This window comes from Typopeltis vanoorti, chromosome 24 (genome assembly GCF_054136105.1).
Source record: "Typopeltis vanoorti isolate ZY-2024b chromosome 24, IOZ_Tvanoo_1.0, whole genome shotgun sequence".
Taxonomy (NCBI): Eukaryota; Metazoa; Arthropoda; class Arachnida; order Uropygi; family Thelyphonidae; genus Typopeltis; species Typopeltis vanoorti.
In genome coordinates, this window is record NC_143572.1 from 33,833,279 (window position 1) to 33,852,765 (window position 19,487).

The 19,487-nt window shown below is 36.4% G+C and overlaps 1 protein-coding gene across 3 annotated transcripts in view; it reads right to left on the bottom strand.

Moving 5' to 3' along the window:
• Positions 1-19,487, bottom strand: part of LOC150093092 (fibronectin type-III domain-containing protein 3A-like) — a 557,362-nt gene that overhangs the window by 364,038 nt on the left and 173,837 nt on the right. For all 3 annotated transcript variants that reach the window (XM_090414067.1, XM_090414066.1, XM_090414069.1), the window contains one exon: positions 13,616-13,693. In XM_090414067.1, the coding sequence (XP_090270193.1) occupies positions 13,616-13,693 (78 nt within the window). The remainder of the gene's footprint in view (positions 1-13,615; positions 13,694-19,487) is intronic.

A 19,487-nucleotide genomic window follows, 5' to 3' on the forward strand; every position in this document is an offset into this window, starting at 1 on the left:
TTGTGCAGAAGATACGAAAGAAGAAATACGCTCTCTCTTAAGAAAAGTTGTGGGGTGCACAAATTATTTTCTTGTTTTAGAAGAAAAACAGGTATGAGCTATGTCATTATATTTTAATGGCCATTTTAAAAAAGCACAATCTTGTGACAACCTTAAAACCATACAAAAAGCTAGCAGCCCTCATCTGCTCCTTCAAAGACCAGCTACAACATCTGGATTTACCTGGAGTTTACCAGGTATTGCTGCAGCTACAACCTTTTTTATCATGGACAAACAGGTAGGACAGCCAACATCCATATAATAGAGCACCAAGATTACATCCAATTTTAGCACTACGGCCGCTGCAGATTAGCAGACCATGCCCTGAATACTTGACATGGAATCTGTGGAAAAAAGCCACCTTACTCCACCAAAGTAAATTCAGGTTCAAGAGGCTTTTCCTGGAATCAGCTGTAGCTCTTACGAACTATCCCAACCTAAACAAATATGGTTATATCAGATTCCTTATGGGAGAAACCCTCATCTGCAGAAGTCAGCCAACAACCAAGAACTCACAACTGAAGCAGACAGGTGGCATAATTGTAGCACTTTAGGTCTCCTGTATCTCTCTGGTTTCTTCATCTTTGTTACTGAAGTGTGCCGATTTGACTTTGGCGAAATAAAGGATAATAAGTAAATAAGTTTATTTATTAACAAATATGTTGTTGTTGATTTTCTTAAAAAATATACGATGATATGATAAAATTAACTGAAAATATAGCTGCTCTAGTTTTCTACTTTCCTCCAGTTTATCATAAATTAAAAATAAACTAAACATTGATACTTTAAGAGTTCATGATTCTCGTAGAAAGGCTTATATGTTGGTTGCACATGATTACTAAATAACTTAAGGAATTCACAATGTATACTGGAATATAAATTAAAATAAACTTTAATATATACTGCCTATATTTCGACGTCACATTGCCATCTTCATGGGAACATAAGATTAAGACACGTGCACGCAGGCACTAAAAACAGCAAATGAGGTCGAAGCGAGGAAACTACTGTTTTTTCCTAAAGTCCTGATAGTGCCCCCTAGCAGGCTATATTAGGTATTCTTGGTCGTTGGGCTGAAGTTCTCAAGAAGTACGTCTCCCAAATTTGGGGCAGTCTCATGCATCCAAATTTGTTGAGATTTTTCATGTTTCTTAGGGGTGAGGCTGATTCTATGAAGAGTCTTTCAAATTTATACTTGCTGCAGTGTATTACTGTGGCTTTCTTCCACTGTATTCTGTGGCATGTATCCAGAGCATGGTCTGCAAGCCCAGAGTGGCTGTACTGGTAAAACCGGATGTAGATCTTGTGTTCTGAAATTCTGGTATTCGTTGTCCTGCCTGTTTGGCCAAAGTAGGACAGCTTACAGCTGCAAGGTCTAGGGGAAGTGGTTGGTCGTTAGAAGAGCGGATATGGGATGTGAATTTTCTATATGGTCTATAACAAGAGGTCAGGTGATGTTTATTCAGGATTTTGGTAATTTTTTCCGAGGTACCCCGGATGTAGGGAATGGTGATGGATTTACAGTAATCTTTTTGTGAAGGGGGGGGGGGGACTGTGGGTTACTGGTTTTAGTATTTTTTGGGGGTTACAGCCATTGTCTGAGAAAGTGTTAAGGATGTGATTTAGTTCATAGGTTAGGGCATTGTCATTTGAACAGATTAGTTTACCCCTGTTGTATAGTGTCTTAATAACTCCATATTGTTGTGAAGGGAGATGGGGGGGGGGGGGTTGTTGGTGAATGTACCTGCCTGTATGGGTGGGTTTTCTGTAAACTGAGAAAACCAAGGTTACATCAGGCTGGCGGTTGACTAGTGTGTCTAGGAAAGGGAGGCTGTTATTTTCCTCTTTTTCCAGGGTGAACTTGATTCTGCGGTGTTGGTTGTTTAAGAGTGTTAAGAAGGAGAGGAGGGTATCAGAGCCATGTGGCCAAATAGCGAACACATCATCAACATAGCGAAGCCATATGGTTGGTTTTTGTGGGGCAGAGTTTAAGGCTTTCTCTTCAAAAGTCTCCATAAAGAAGTTGGCCAAGGATGGGGAGAGTGGAAAACCCATGGCTGTCCCCTCTATCTGTTTGTAGAATTTTCCCTGCCAAACAAAATAGCCTGAGTTCATTGTGAACTGAAATAAGGCTGAGATATCAGGGGGAAATTTGGCTTGGATGAGCTCTAAGGTTTCCTTGAGTGGGACATTTGTGAATAAGGAGGAGACGTCAAAACTGACAATTATGTCAGTATGTTGGAGTATAAGGTTTTCTACACTGGCTTTGAAGTGGGCTGAGTTTTTTATGTATGATGGTGTGTTGCCAGTATAGTGTATGAGCGCCTTGGCTAAATGTTTGGCTAATTGTATGTGGAGGAATCAATGCCATCCACTATGGGACGTAATGGCACATTTTGTTTATGTATTTTTGGGAGCCCATATATATGGGGGGGGGGGGAGGGTCTAGAGTTAAAAGGTTTTAATTTGTTAGTAACTTCCACAGGCCAAGAAGTGACCTTCTTAAGGAGCCTATGGAGTTTTCTAATTTGTGAGTTGGTGGGATTGTATTCAATGGGGAGGTAAGTAGCCCGATCTAATAATAAAGCATTAAGCTTACCTGTGTAGTCAGTATGGTTGAGCACCACGGTGGCGTTTCCCTTATCCGCTTTGGTGATTACTATTTCTTTGTCTTTCTTCATTTCCTGTAGAGCCTCATATTCACTATTGGATATTGTTATGTCCCTATCTTACGATTTTTGTTTGTCTTACAAACTGCATTCGTCTATATTCTCCTAACTTCTACTCTCAAGACATCACCAAAATTTCTACCAATATCTGAGCTATTGTTCCCCGTAGTATCCCTAGTATTTGTATTTTAACTGCGCCCTTCGGGATATTTAGTTTAAGATATTTTATACATAAACAGAGAAAAGGAACTCAAATATCTGAAAATGTAACTATTGCAGTCGTGACACTATTCTTTGTTACTCAACATTAATTCCTTAAACTTCCCGTTTCTTAACATTAATTTCCCGCGTGGTTAGGCTCGAATGTTTCTAAGCGGTGCATTGGATTAGCAATATCAGACAACTTTTTTTATCATTAAACAAAAGGTTTATTATTTCTCCAAACATGGTACATATCAAAATACTCAACTAAATTACTTACACACTAAAATTAGCTTAATACAAGTAGTTGGGCTGTGATTCGACAAAAGTTACTACGATCATTCCCCCACAAAATTTCATACAAAACATGAATTCACTTAACATGGAAAAATTAGATCACCACACATTATTAGATTATTCAACTTCAAGTACACTAACAAAATCATTAACTATTCTAGTACATACTCATGACAAATTCCGATTCTCTACACATCACACTAGGCATTCAAATTCCTCAGGCTACTTGATTACTCAATTTACACTAATCAAACTCAATATTAACAAAATCATTTACTTCATTAACACACAACTATGTCATTAACTTTCCTTTTACAATGTAGTAGGCATTCAAGATTCTTAGGATAATTAATTATTCACAAATTATCGACACTAGCTAGCTTACTTTTAACACTCTCTATCAAATTCTAAAGTCCTATTATAATTTCTCCCTAATCACCTTAACAGTTCTGTATTATGACAATGGTACCTATCACAAACAACTTATAGTTAACATAAGACAAAATTCACAATACCTTTCTTTAGCTTCACTTACGGGCCTTTACCTTCTACTGAACGAACTTGCTTGCATAACTTCTTGCAATTTAGGGCTATATAAACACCTGTGCCGTCGGCTGTATTATCCGAAACGAGGACATCAATATTTTCACAACTTCCTATGACTCTATGGTATATTTTGCTTTCTACATAGGAATATGGGAATAGCTTTCCCGCTCACCTTCGATTCCTTGTTGTGGCATGAGGATATAAGCCATATCTCTCCACTCAGGAACACCGTGAAATCCACTAGAAAACCGAATTCAAACCACCGCGACTATCCAAACGTTTCTTCTCTTCTGGCAAAAGGGCCTCAAGCCTCCTTGACTATCTAAACGTCTTTCCCAAAACCCAAAAGAGCCTACTCTTCCTAAAAGCCCACAAGGGGGGGGGGGGGGCGTTACCAACCCTTTTATAGCTGCTCTCCTAACGGCACCATTTCTTACTTCTTTTTCCCACCTCCTACTTATTTTCCGTCTGTCAACCAATTGGGTAGCATTTGGCCGCCATACGTCATTTTGATCGGCAACTCGTAACGAAGTTTCTATCCGGGTATAGGCCCTAAGCGATATTCCGTTATTTCTCTTGTTAGTCTCTATCTTAACCCCCTTTTAAACCTTTTCTCAGAATTCTACTTAATGCTTAATCTGTAGCCTCTTATATAGCGTATTTCATGACTCATTCTTTTATACTTATGCACTTAACTCTTTCATTCTTAATCACATTACTATATTAATTCTTAGTTAGCTACTTATTTAATACAAATTCCTTGTTTAGTCTCTTAATACATTCTTTTCTTTTGTTATCTTAACTAAACAATAGACCTTAACATTTTTACTCAATTTATACTGGATGCAAGAATATTTTATTAATTAAATTATCCTTTTTATGCAGGGGTTTTTTATTTATGTTATTGAATTTTCATGTTACACCATGATAACTGAGAATGTAATATTCTCAGGATATCAGGTGTAACAATATGTTGGTTTTTGGTGGTCTTGCTTTAGTGAGAACACAGGCTACATCCAGTCTAATATTGTTGGCGATGTGGTTTGGAGGGTGGCAGATATCGCGTTCAATCTGGATCATCATTCCTACGGGTCGGTATTTTTCTAGGAGCAATGGTGAACGTGCAAGAGCGTTGAGTGCTTTAAGCTTCAAAATAACTGAAGAAAGATTAGCTACCATGTCGAGTGGTAGTTTTGGTTCAGAGGCAGAGTTCTTTTTTAAATTATCAAATTTCTTGTTATGTTGACTCTGGTTTTACCAGTACAGCCACTCTAGGCTTGCAGACCATGCTCTGGATACATGCCACAGAATACAGTGGAAGAAATCCACAGTAATACACTGCAGCAAGTAGAAATTTGAAAGACTATTCATAGAATCGTCTCAGCCCTAAGAAACATGCCAAACTTCAACAAATTTGGATGCATGAGACTGCCCCAAATTTGGGAGACGTACATCTTGAGAACTTCAGCCCAACGACCAAGAATACCTAATATAGCCTGCTAGGGGGCACCATCAGGACTTTAGGAAAAACAGTAGTTTCCTCGCTTCGACCCCTCATTTGCTGTTTTTAGTGCCTGCGTGCACGTGTCTTAATCTTATGTTCCCATGCAGATGGCAATGTGACGTCGAAATATAGGCAGTATATATTAAAGTTTATTTTAATTTATATTCCAGTATACGTTGTGAATTCCTTAAGTTATTTAGTAATCGTTTAGAGTTCATGGTTGGGCTTCTAAGCTAGCGATCATTCTTTAGGTGGAACTAATCTACAAAACTATTTCCAAAAACAGTCTTTATAGCTGATAATGAAAGAACTCATTTTCTGGTTATCATAAAAGTGAAAAAGAAGAAATGTGACTAAATATCATACCCACGGCCTATTGGTTGGAGTCTTGCAGTGGGTATGAATATTTGTGAATGTCTTGAAGTGAGAGAGAAATTTCACCACCTGGTGTAAGAACAGGTCCAGGCCTACATTTATGGAGGTCTATGTGGTCTCTAGAGTTGGGTTTCTGGTTAGGTGAAAAACAAATAATTATTAAAAAAAAAAAAACTTAAACCCTTAATACACCATACATGTTTTGAAGTTTGAAATATTTTCAAATATAAATATCTATAGAAAATTATTGTTTAATGGTATATCCTGCATAGCCTATCTGTCTGGATACTATGAATGCTTGATTAGGGGCGAAGAATGCAGTAGATTTAAGATAACCATACAGCTGTCCTCACAAGTTTTCTGATTTCTGAGGATGACTGGTTTGAAACAGCTTCACAATCTAAAGTCTTTTATTCACCTCCATTCATTTGTACTTCATCATGTTATGAAAGAAACATCAGTCATCCACCATTGATTCTGATCAAACATTTTTCCTTCCTTTCTTTTCCACTCATCTCTAAGATCATCCAAGATGATATTTCACTCATTTGAAACTTCTCCATCATTTCATAAGATATTCCTCTCAAGATGTTTATTATTTTAATAATTCACATTCAATTTTATATAACTGTTTACTAGTTGGTCAGTTTTATTCCTCAAACATTATTTTCACTTCTATCATTCTGTACGTGGTTGATCAAATTTCGTTTTATTTATACTACACAAGTATTCCTTTAGAGTTAACTATGTTCGTATACTAGAGGAAAGAAAAATAATTAGTTCAATCAGATGGCTTGAACTTCTGAAGGTAGGTTTTTTTTCTCTCCTTTGATTTATGAGAGCTACAGTAAATGTCTTAATTTCATTTTAATCAAATCTTATCTTAAATCCACTGCCATAATTTTGTATTAGGTAGCAGCAAAAAAAAAAAAAGTAGGCTATGTAGAATGTTTGATTAAACAGTAAAACTAGGTATACATACAGATATTTATATTTAATACTTCAGGGACAACATAAACCTGAGATTCAGGAAACTTTAAAATAGTAATATTTCAATAGTTTCAAGTTTAAATTGACTTCCTAATAATACTCTTATAACTATTTTTTTCACTGCCTTATCACCAAATGTTTATGAAATGACTAAACAAGTCTGAACTAACTCTATCCAGAATATTTTAATAATCAGGTGTTACACCTTTTCACTACTTGTATATGGGAAACATATGACTTCTGCATTACTTCAACCTTGAAGTCACCTTTGCCTCCAACTGCTGAGACCTCAATAAAGGTCAAAACTGGTCTGGGTAGTACCCCTTCCCACCCATGATGCTTAGCATTATACACACCAAAAAGGATGTGTGCTTTGCATTATGAGATACTAAAGCAATTAACATGAATCACTAGCAGTAGCCAGTCATGAAGATACATTACGTGCAAACTTCGTTGCTTACACTTGAATAAAGGATTCATCAAGAATATAATTTCTTGGCATCTTTAAAGGTTTAAATGGCTCACAATTTGGAATTTAGCTGACCAAATTGTATTCTTATTGGCTTAAACCAATATAGAAGAAGATGGTACAACATGACAAAATTTCATGCTGGCTGGGGCGTCACCCAGTTAAACAAGGCCCTCCCTTGTTTTCGCCACGGAACCAGGGTGAACAGCGAAAAGTCAGCTACTGGAACAAATCTGAAAGCACACCCCAACTCAACATCACCATAGTTAAAAATTGGTACTATCAACATAAGAAGCCTGAATGGCAAAGAAATGGAACTAGCTGAGGAATTAGATAAGTACCAGATCGACATAATAGGAGTGACTGAAACAAAAAAGACAAAACTGGTGAGATCTTTTTGAACAATAAATACAAAATGTTATATTCAGACAATGACAATCAAGGAAAAGAAGGAGTAGACATGGTATTCAACACAAAATACGAGGCTAATCTTCTTGAATGGCAGGCAGTCTCGAGTAGAGTGATGTGAGCAAATATGAGAATGGAAAAATGGACAATGAGACTTATTTGTGCCTATGGTCCCACAGAAGGTTCTACTAAGGCAGAAGTGGAGAAATTTTTTGATGCTTTAGAAAAAGCAACTGACACAATGAAAGAGGAAAAGTTGGTGCTGTTGGGGATCTAAATAACAGAGTAGGAAATGGCTGTCAGACATACAAAAATATTTTGGGAAAATTTGAAGAAAAGAGCAAAGCTAATAATAATGGCAAATATCTGTTGGATTTCTGCTCAGGACATGGACTGGTTATTGCTAACACCATGTTCCAACATAAAAATGTGCACAAATTCACATGGAGAGCAGAGGCTAGGAATAAGAAAAGTCTCATTAACTATGTTATTGTTAATAGTGATGTTTTCTCCCTGGTGCAGGACACCAGAGTGTACAGAGGATTTGAAATTGGAAGTGATCACTATTTAGTCTTGAGCAGGATAAAATTGAATTTAATATTGAAAAGAATAACATATAAGAAAGTTTTAAAGCGAATAAAAGTTGAGCAGCTCTCAGATGTGAACTGTAGACTAAAATACACAAAAATTATTGAAGAAAAAAATGAAAGAGTTTGAGAACCGCAACCAAACCTTGGAGATTCAGTGGCAAGCCTTGAAGAAAACATTGATTGATTCAGCCAGAGAGACATGTGGTGAAATTGTCTGCAAGATTGAAAAATCAGAACCCCCATGGTGGACACAGGAAGTTAAAGAGGCAGTGAAGGAAAAGAAGAAAGCATATCAAAAGTTTCTGGCAAATAAGTCAGCTTGTGCTTTTAGGGAATACAGAGACAAATGTAAGAAACCTAAACGCTGTGTGAAACTGGCTAAACAAAAGTCATGGGAAGACTGGTAAAAACATGGAAAATAAATATCAGGAAGGTGGCAAAATATCCTGGAGGCTTTTGAAAAAGCTCAGAAATGGAGGAAAGAGTACTGTAAAAGGAATTAGAGGTAATAAAGGTGACAAGGAATAAGAAAAGTCTCATTGACTATGTTATTGTTGATAGTGATGTTTTCTCCCTGGTGCAGGACACCAGAGTGTACAGAGGATTTGAAATTGGAAGTGATCACTATTTAGTCTTGAGCAGGATAAAATTGAATTTCATATTGAAAAAAATAACATGTAAGAAAGTTTTAAAGCGAATAAAAGTTGAGCAGCTCTCAGATGTAAACTGTAGACTAAAATACAGAAATATTATTGAAAAGAAAATGAAAGAGTTTGAGAACAGGAATCAAACCTTGGAGATTCAGTGGCAAACTCTAAAGGAAACATTGATTGATTCTGCCAGAGAGGCATGTGGTGAGGTTGTGTGCAAAGATAAAAAAAATCAGAACTCCCTGGTGGACACAGGAAGTTAAAGAGGCAGTGAAGGAAAAGAAGAAAGCATATCAAAAGTTCCTGGCAAATAAGTCAGCTTTTACTCTTACAGAATACAGAGACAAATGTAAGAAAGCTAAACAGTGTGTAAAACTAGCTAAACAAAAGTCATGGGAGGACTTTGGCAAGAATATAGAAAATAAATATCAAGAAGGTGGCAAAATATTCTGGAGGTTGTTGAAGAAGCTTAGGAATGGAGGAAAGAGTGCTGTAAAAGGAATTAGAGATGATAAAGGTGAAATGAAAACAGGAGAAAAAGATATCCTTGAAGTATGGAGTAATTACTTTGAAAAACTGCTAAATGAAACAAGCAGTGATGACAGCACAGTGATAAAAAACACTGACCAGGCATGCAGTCAGGAATACATATCCATACTTGAAGTAGAAAAAGCCATCAAAGGCTTGAAATGTGGAAAGGCAGCAGCAGTAGATGATATTCGACCAGAAATGCTGAAGTATGGTGGTATAAGAGTCTTACAGTGGCTGCACTGCATAGTTCAGAAAGCCTGGACAGAGGGACGAATTCCCGATGATTGGAGTAGAGCTCTCATAGTACCCATATATAAAAAGGGAAATAAAACTGAATGTGAGAATTACAGAGGTATTTCCCTACTGAGTGTTCCTGGCAAGATCTATGCAAGTATACTTGAGAAACGGTTGAGAAGAATTGTGGAAGAAAAGCTTGGTGAAGAACAAGCTGGATTCAGGCCAAATAGAGGCTGTCAGGATCAGATCTTCACTTTACGACAAATAGTCGAGAAAGCATGGGAATATAACAAAGATCTGTATTTAAGTTTTGTCGATTTGGAAAAGGCATATGACAAGGTGCCAAGAGAGAAGCTATTCAATACGCTGCAGTTATATGGTGTCAATGGGGCATTATATCAAGCAATACTTAGTCTTTATTTGAGTTGTGAGTCTGCAGTTAGAATTGAAGGAAGTACAGGAAGATGGTTTAATGTTAAATCTGGTGTGAGACAAGGATGTACGTTATCCCCTCTGTTATTCATTATCTATATGGATCACATTATGAAGGAATGTGGTATTAAACCTGATATCAAAATTGGAGATGTTAATGTCAGCTCTTTGCTTTATGCGGATGATGTTATACTTCTAAATAAATCCGCTACAAGTCTGCAAGATTCTCTGACTAAATTGAATAGCTGTTGTAATAGATATGGTATGAAGGTCAGCAATAAAAAGACAAAGACAATGAAAATAGGCAGAATCATTGAAAATGTCAACTGTGTTGTGAATGGAAAACCTGTGGAACAAGTAAAACGTTTCAGCTACTTAGGCACAATTTTTACTGAAGATGGTAAACTAAATATAGAAATAGACAACAGAATCAGCAAAGCTGGTATCGTGGGAAGTCAATTGAATAAATTCATATGGAATAAGAAAGAAATTAGTCGGAACACTAAATTAGCTGTATACAAGACTGTGTTCAAACCAATTTTAACTTATGGATCTGAGAGCTGGGTCAGAAGTAAAACACTTGACCAAAGACTAGAGACCGCAGATATGAGAGTCCTGAGAAAGATTAGAGGCGTGAACAGATGGCATCAATGGCAATATCATATTAAAAACGAGGATATTAGGAAAGAACTTGACATTGTCAGCATCCAGGAATGCGTTAGCAGAGCTAATCTCAGATGGTATGGTCACTTAAATAGAATGGGAGAGGAAAGATTAGCTAAACAAGTGTTCTCTGCCAGGTTGGCAGGAAAATGACCCAGAGGAAGACCAAGATATAGGTGGATTGATACGGTACAAAGTGCCTTAGACGATAGAAATATAAGATCTGATAATGTTGGAGTCTTGACAAGTAACAGACTGATTTGGAGGAAAATTGTAGATAGGAAGTTAGTAATGATGTAATTTTTTCATGTAGTACTGTCATATCCTGTACACCCCTTGAGGGTACATGGCAGGAATTTGATGATGATGATGATGATGAAAGGTGACAAGCTGTAATCAAGTGTGAAAGCTGGAGAAAAAGATATCCTTCATGTATGGAGTAATTACTTCGAAAAATTGCTAAATGAAACAAGCAGTGATGACAACACAGCAGTAAAACACACTCAACAGGTATGCAATTTGGAATACATATCCATACTTGAAGAAAAAGCCATCAAAAGCCTGAAATGTGGAAAGGCAGCGGGAGTAGATGTTATTTGACCAGAAATGCTCAAGTATGGAGGTATAAAAGTCTTACAGTGGCTGCACTGCATAGTTCAGAAAGCCTGGACAGAGGGACACATACCAGATGATTGGAGCAGAGCTCACATAGTACCCATATATAAAAAGGAAAATAAAACTGAATGTGAGAATTACAGAGGTATTTCCCTACTGAGTGTTCAGATTTATTCAAGTATACTTGAGAAACGGTTGAGAAGGATTGTGGAAGGGAAGCTTGCTGAAGAACAAGCTGGATTCAGGCAAAATAGAGGCTGTCAGGATCAAATTCGTTACGACAAATAGTTGAGAAATCATGGGAATATAACAAAGATCTGTATTTAAGTTTTGTAGATCTGGAAAAGGCATATGACAAGGTGCTAAGAGAGAGAGAAGCTGTTCAAAGTGATGCAGTTGTATGGTGTGCGATGGAGCATTATATCAAGCAATACTTAGTCTTTATTTGAGTTGTAAGTCAGCAGTTAGAATCAAAGGAAGTACAGGAAGATGGTTTAATGTTAAATCTGATGTGAGACAAGGATGTACATTATCCTGTCTGTTATTTATTATAGTTCGCCCACCGATTAGAGATCCTTCGACACTTCTGCGCATCTCAGAAAAAGGAGAATCCATTCCGATAATAGGGTAATCAGTCTGTATTTTGAGATGAGTTGTTTATTATTACCGGTCGGAAAATTAACTTCTCTTTTATGATTATTGTAGTTAACTATGTTGCTTGTATAACAGTTGGAAAATTTTACCTATAAAGCACATGATTTCGCGTGTTGGCGACCAATTCGGACGTCCTTCATTTCTTTCTCCCCTTCAGCATGAATCGACTATTCTTGGGAAGACGCGAAGCAGGGACCTACAAACAGTGGGCGAACTATATCTACATGGATCACATTATGAAGAAAAGTAGTATTGAACCTGATATCAAAATTGGAAATGGTAATCTCAGCTCTTTACTCTATGCAGATGATGTTACACTTCTAAATAAATCTGCTACAAGTCTGCAAGATTCCCTGACTAAATTGAATAACTGTTGTAAAAGATAGAGTATGAAGGTCAGCAATCCCAAGACAAAGACAATGAAAATAGGCAGACGCACTGAAAATATCAACTGCATTGTGAATGGAGAACCTATAGAATAAGTAAAACATTTCAGCTACTTAGGCAAGACTTTTAGTGAAGATGGTAAATTAAATATGGAAATAGACAACAGAATCAATAAAGCTGGTATGGTAGGAAGTCAACTGAATACAATTATATGGAATAAGAGAGAAATTAATCAAAACACTAAATCAGCTCTATACAAGACAGTGTTCAAACCAATTTTAACTTATGGATCTGAGAGCTGGGTCAGAAGTAAAACACTTGGCCAAAGACTAGAGACCACAGACATGAGAGTCCTGAGAAAGATTAGAGGGGTGAAATGATGGCATCAGTGGCAATATCATATTAAAAACGAGGATATTAGAAAAGAACTTAATATTGTTAGCATCCATTAATGTGTTAGCAAAGCTAATCTCATGTGTATCGTCACTTAAACAGAATGGGAGAGGAAAGATTAGAAAAACAAGTGTTCTTTGCCAGGTTGGCAGGAAAAAGATCCAGAGGAAGACTAAGATATAGGTGGATTGATACAGGAAAAGGTGCCTTAGAAGACAGAAATATAAAATCTGATAATGTTGCAGTCTTGACAGATAGCAGATTGATTTGGAGGAAAATCGTAGATAGGAAGTTAGTGAAGGTGTAAGTTTTTCACGAGGTACTATCATATCCTGTACAACCCCTTGACAGTACATATCAGGAATCCCATGATGATGATGATGGTGGCATCTTTAAATTAATTTGACTAAACACCATAATCAAATCTGGAACCCGAAGTAATATATCACAAAATCATTTTCTCATTTAATCCTGTAATTGCCATTCCACATATTAGTATTAGAAAATTTAACATTTGATGCCTATACTAATAACAGTAGCAGAAGTTATTAAGAAAAAAATAAAATAAAATTTTATATTTCATATTTGAAGGCATCTTTACAAGACTATTATATTGAATTCATGCAGAGTACTATAAAGTTTTTTGAGAGTGGGATGAGGAGAACATTGGCACAAAAGAAATACTGAAGATTAGTAGAACACTTAAAGTTAATTAGATTCTTTTGATAATTTAAATAATAGCTTAGAATACACACCCTTGGAATATGAAATATAAAATAAAATTTTATATTTCATATTTGAAGGCATCTTTACAAGATGATTACATTGAATTTCTGCAGAGTACTATAAAGTTTTTTGAGGTTAGGATGAGGAGAACATTAGCACAAAAGAAATACTGAAGATTAGTAGAACTTAAAGTTAATGAGATTTTTTTGATAATTTATTTAATAGCTTAGAATACACACCCTCCTTTACACTGCTGTATTCTCCATCATCTAATGAGCTATGTTTCTCTTTACATTTTTTTCTTGAAACATCTGAAACTAATATAGAAACATACTGTAGAATTAATTCTTACATACAAACAAGGAATTATATATACACAAAATTACAAATAATTAAAAGACATGAATGTTTCATAAACCTCAATAATAAGTTGGCTTACCTATAGCTGTAATTACAAATGACAATACTCAATATAGGTTGGTTAGTACTAAAATTCTGGATTTGTTTTAATTGATACAGAAAACTGAAAGGTCTTGCTTTCAGCAATCTAATTGGATTTTATGATAAAATGAGAAATGATTGTTAAGGGAGAGTAATATACAATAATAATTTTGTATTTTACAGAAGCATTTAACAGATTGCTAGAAGAATGACCGATACACATCAGTAAGCTGTAAGGAAGGGGTGCAGTAATGTCTCTCTCTCAGAAAAGGAAAGGTGACTGGTGATAATGCCAAGTTAGGAAAAGATCTGCAGTTTTGTCTGTATATGCCAATTGTGCAGACAAAATTGCTGAGCAGTAAATCACAATCTAAGGGGGGGGGGGCAAAACTTGGTTAAATACTTTTATTAGGTTATTTTTATAAAGTGTACATAAAAATAATTCAAGTTTGTTACTATATCCATTACTTCTGGTAACTGCTTTTCATGAAGTAAAGATTCATTATTTACATATTACCTTTAATTAAAGGAGGACAAGGAAAGACAGATTTGAAAAGAAAAGAAACATATAGAGAAAACTGGCCAACAGTTTGGAATCTGTGTAGGCAAAACTGCCAATCTGGTTTTCTAATAAGAGAAGGTTAAAGATACTCTTAGTGATTTTAATAGTCTAAAGATTGACTGCAGGTTAACATAACAGTGATTGTATTTATTTCATGGAAGAATATACAGATAATTAGATATCACATATCTGGCTTCAGAATAGGTTCTTTAGGGATTTCAATACTGTTTACATTGTTCAATTTAAAAAAAAAAAGAAAAAAAGTGGCATCTAAAAAAATAGGATCTTTCATGCAATGTTTTTGACTTATCTGTGAAGAATAGTTTCACAACATTCTTACTCATGATATCATGGCAGATGTAAAGATCAAAACAAATCTTGACTGTGAAAATTCTTCATCAATACTTAATAATTTATCTGTGCAAACTGATCCTACACATCTCTTGTAAGTCTAAGGTATGCTGTTACAGCTTTATCTACTAATAAGCTACTCTAAAATATAAAGATTTAAGCCAAGAAAAATGAGCCTCTTGCTGTTGTGTATGCTATGAAAGTAACTTAGAAATAACTATGATAGTGTGGTATTGTTAATATATCTAATTTACAGAAATTGACTGGGTAGTAATTTTTTTTATTCCACAAAGTAATGAATGACTAAACTTAAATGATTAGCAAATGGGATCACTTAAGGAGTGAAACTAGATAACTAGGCAGAGACACCCATAGCTTATAAAATATGCAAAGAACTAGCTAGAATGTTTGTTTAAATATCCAACCTTCAGTACTTCCTGTGGCAAACTCATTAGATAAACATACACTTCAATGCTTGACAAATTAGGATGGGCAGGCAATATGGGACTTAAATGACCAAATTATATTCTATATCAGCTGACACTAAATATATATCATTAAGTGCAGCAGAAGAGTACAGGGCAGTACTCTTTAGTTCCACCACAGTAAGGAGTTACTGCAACTAATCACATGAACACAGCATGTGAGAAGTTCAAAACAACACCTGTCAGATGCAGTTACACAGAATGATGATCAAATTCATGATTGCAGAAGATGTAACTCTAAGAAATTCACATCTGTCTGAAAAATGTGAATGGAGAGAGATCTCCATATACATTTTTCAGACACACAATCAGTCCAACCAAATGTTGAAATTGCAATATTTTGGCTGGATTTTAAGAATTTAGTCATGCAAAGTAAAACTGCCAATACAGATCACAACAATAAACAAAGTAATTATTACTTAATTACTGAGAATAGTGACAGCAAAAACAGATACAGAGACATATGTATAAGGATGGTCTGAAAAGTTCTTAGCCAAACAATGAAAAAACGAATTTATAGTTTTCAAAATTATTTTTACTTTTCAACATAATCTCCCTTAACCTCAATAACGGCCGATGTGGATGAAATAGTGACACCAAATTGAATTCTTATCCATGTTATTCAATGGGTGTTAGAGCTTTGTATCCAGATTTAGCTGAACGTCTATAGACGTTGTGGCCAGTTGGGGAATTAGTTAACACTAATACATTTATATCAGCAATGTTACAGCATCATTATCCCATTCCTGTGGTGGTTCTCAGTTAGATCAGCAAAATACCCCTCTACAGCTGCAATCACCTCTTGATTCTAAGAAAATGCTGACCAGCGAGGAAGAGTTTTAGTTTTGGGAAGAGATTGAAGTCAGAGAGAGCCAAATCTGGGGAATAGGATGGATGTTCCAATTCATAGTGCAGATCCCTTAATTTTGCCATTGCCAAAACACCTTTGCGGGCAGGCACATTGCCCTGATGAAAGATGATTTTTTTTCTTCTACAAACCGGGTCTTTTCTCACGAATTTTTTCATCTAGCCTGGTTAAAAGATCGGAATAATTCACGCAAGACCAGCATGGGTCTTGCGTGAAGTGGCTAAAGAATTATTACTGCCCTTGACCATGTTGAATTAATCTGAGTCTCGGGTCTGGTTTAGTCCCAAAGGTTTGGAAAGAGGGGAAAATAGTTCCACTGCATAAAAGAGGATCCAAGACTACGGTTGCAAATTACCGACTGATTGGCATATCAGGAATCGTTGTCAAGGTCTTGGAGAAAGTAGTCAAGGGAAAAATACAGGAATGGATTGATGAAAATGAGATACTGTACGGGGGGACAGCATGGTGTTGTGAAGGGTAGATCATGCCTCAGTAACTTGCTCAAGTTTTATAACAAGGTGACGGCTGAACTGGATAAGGGTAATGGGTTTACAGTGATACTGCTGGACCTGGCAAAGGCGTTTGACAGGATACCACATGGAATTCTAATCCATAAACTACAACATATGGGAATGGATATAGGCTTGGTGAGATAGATAGGTGGGTGGTTGATGGAGAGATATCAAAGAGTAGTTTATTCAGGAGTAGAGTCCAAAAGACCGCCTGTGACTAGTGATGTGCTGCAGGGTTCTGTTCTTGGACCACTACTGTTTAATTTGTTCATTAACGATATAGGGAAGGATCTAAGAGGAATGGTTCATTTGTTCGCTGATGATGCAAAGTTGGGTAGGGCAATAGTGAATGCAGAAGATGTCAAAATCTTGCAGGACAACTTGGATAGATTGGAGTTCTGGGCTAAGGAGAATGGATGTCAATTTAATGTGACAAAATGTAAGGTTATGCATTTTGGAGTGAAAAGATTAGCAGCAGTATACCACATTGGTGGAACTGTACTCCAGGAGATTGATGAGGCCAGGGACTTGGGAGTGTTGGTGGATAGGGAGATGAAGTTTAGGGGGCACATTGCAAAAGTAGCAAAATCAGCTCATCAACTCACTTAGTTGTTGAAAAATACCTTGACGAGCAGAGACAAGCAAGTTATTGTTCCTCTGTACCAAGTCTTGATATGACCTCATCTCAACCACTGTGCCCAGATTTGGTCACCTAGGTTACTTCTTGATGGGGAGGAGGTTGGGAGGATCCAGAGGCGAGTAAGATGATAGCAGGTCTATGGAATGAACCATATGAGAACAGGTTGAAGATCTGTGGGTTGCAGAAATTAGTTGATAGGCGGAAAAGGGGGGGGATATGATTGAGACATTCAAATTGCTAAAGGGTTTCTATGGGATTAATTCAGAGGATATTTTTGAGATCAGGACTGGTGGTGGGAGAACTAGGGGGGCACCTATGGAAGCTGGGCAAGAGTGTGGTTAGCAGGGGTGTTAGAGCTGGGTTCTTTACTTTTAGAGCAGTAAATGAGTGGTAAATGAGTGGAATAAGCTGCCAGAGTCTGTTGTGGGTGCTATGATGGTGGGCGAGTTCAAGGCAGGGTATGATAGATACTGTGAGAATGTCATATAGTTGTGTAGACATGATGTTTAGGGCCTCCCTCGATGAGTCTAAGGACTCCCTGCAGTCACCCGTAATAGTAATAATAATATTCTCCGGTTATTATTTTACCCTTTTCAAGATAATTAACAAACAAAATGCCTTTAGCATCCCAAAACTCCGATGACATGACCTTTCCTGCTGATGGAACTGACTTTGTCATCTTTGGTGCTGAACAACCACTGTTTTGACTGATGCTTGGAGTCTGGTGAGTAATGGTGAATCCAAGTTTCATCCATAGTAATAAATTGATGCACAAAATTAGTTTTATTCTTGTTAAAACGCTCCAAGCACTGTTCAGAGATTTTCATGCGAGTGGGTTTTTGATCTGATATAAGCAAGCGTGACACCCATCCTGCACAAAGCTTTTTCATTTGCAATTCTTCGTGCAAAATATATCCCACATGCTCTTTTGAAATGCCTATAGTCTCAGCAATTTCACACACTTTGCCTCGCCGGTCATGCACTTGATCAATGATTTCTAGTGTTGTTACACTTTTTGGATGTCCTTCACATGGATCATCTTCAAGGCTGGTACGGCCACGTTTAAACTCGGCAGCCCATTTCTTAATTGTCGAAAACGAAGGAGAAGAGTGCCCATAAACCTTTATGAACTTCGAATGAATTTCTTTTACCGTTAAACCTTCTTTTACAAAGAAATTTATAACTGCACAATACTCAATTTTATCCATTTCAAGGGATACAAGACAACACTTTTGCTTCAGACAGCTGTATAAAACAAACTACTTGATAGAATAACTTGCAATTTCACATGGATGCTTATGACAGATGTACTAACTTAGAAAAAAAAAATCTTGCCGGTAGTGTTCCAATCTATGGTCGAGGATGAGAACTTTTCAAACCACCCTTGTATAAAAACACATAAAAAGGTGTACAAAACACAAGTGAAAGTTGTATAAAAGCAAGTATAAAGAATATCCTAAAAAGCATAAATAAAACCAATCAGGTAGTAAAAGCCTATATATATATATATATATAATAAATACATTCTTTAAATAAAAATAATATATAGAATACATGAACAATCTATATAGAGTGACAAATACTGATGCTCTGTAAATATTTTAAAGCAAAGAAATCCTTAGTTGCATCTGATAAAATATGCTCGAGTCTACAGGACTCAGATGAGTGTGATATGAATGTAACAAGTTGCTGCACTGATTGACTGACAAAACAAGTGCAATCAATTTAAAATGCGAATGATGATTAAACGAGTACTACAGAACACAATCATGTCATTAACCTCAATAGGAAGGAATGTGTAAGATGACTATGACCAAAGATAGACTAAACTGTCACAATTTGATCTGATGGAAATTGTTGTTAGTTTCTATTCCATGATGACTGCCACTTTAATAAAAGTGATCCCATGGTAGTCATCATGGAATAAATGATATGCCTCTAATTGGCATAGGGGACGGAGGGGCAGAAATTGATAAACAAGGTAAGCTGCAGTATCTGCAGCTTCATTTCCCTTAATCCAACAGAAATGCATGTCTAAATGCAGCTTCAATAACTGACAGAGGACATGTTAGATACAAGAAAGCCTTCGAGATATTCTGCAGCTCCAGGCTTCTTATTGTATGTAGAAAGCTTTGTGTGAATCTATATAAAATGCATGTTTGGTAGCATTGCAATCTTATGTAGTTTAAGGCAAGCTCTATGGCATACAGTTCAGCAGTAAAGGTGTTACCTTTTAGTGGAATATGAGCAGA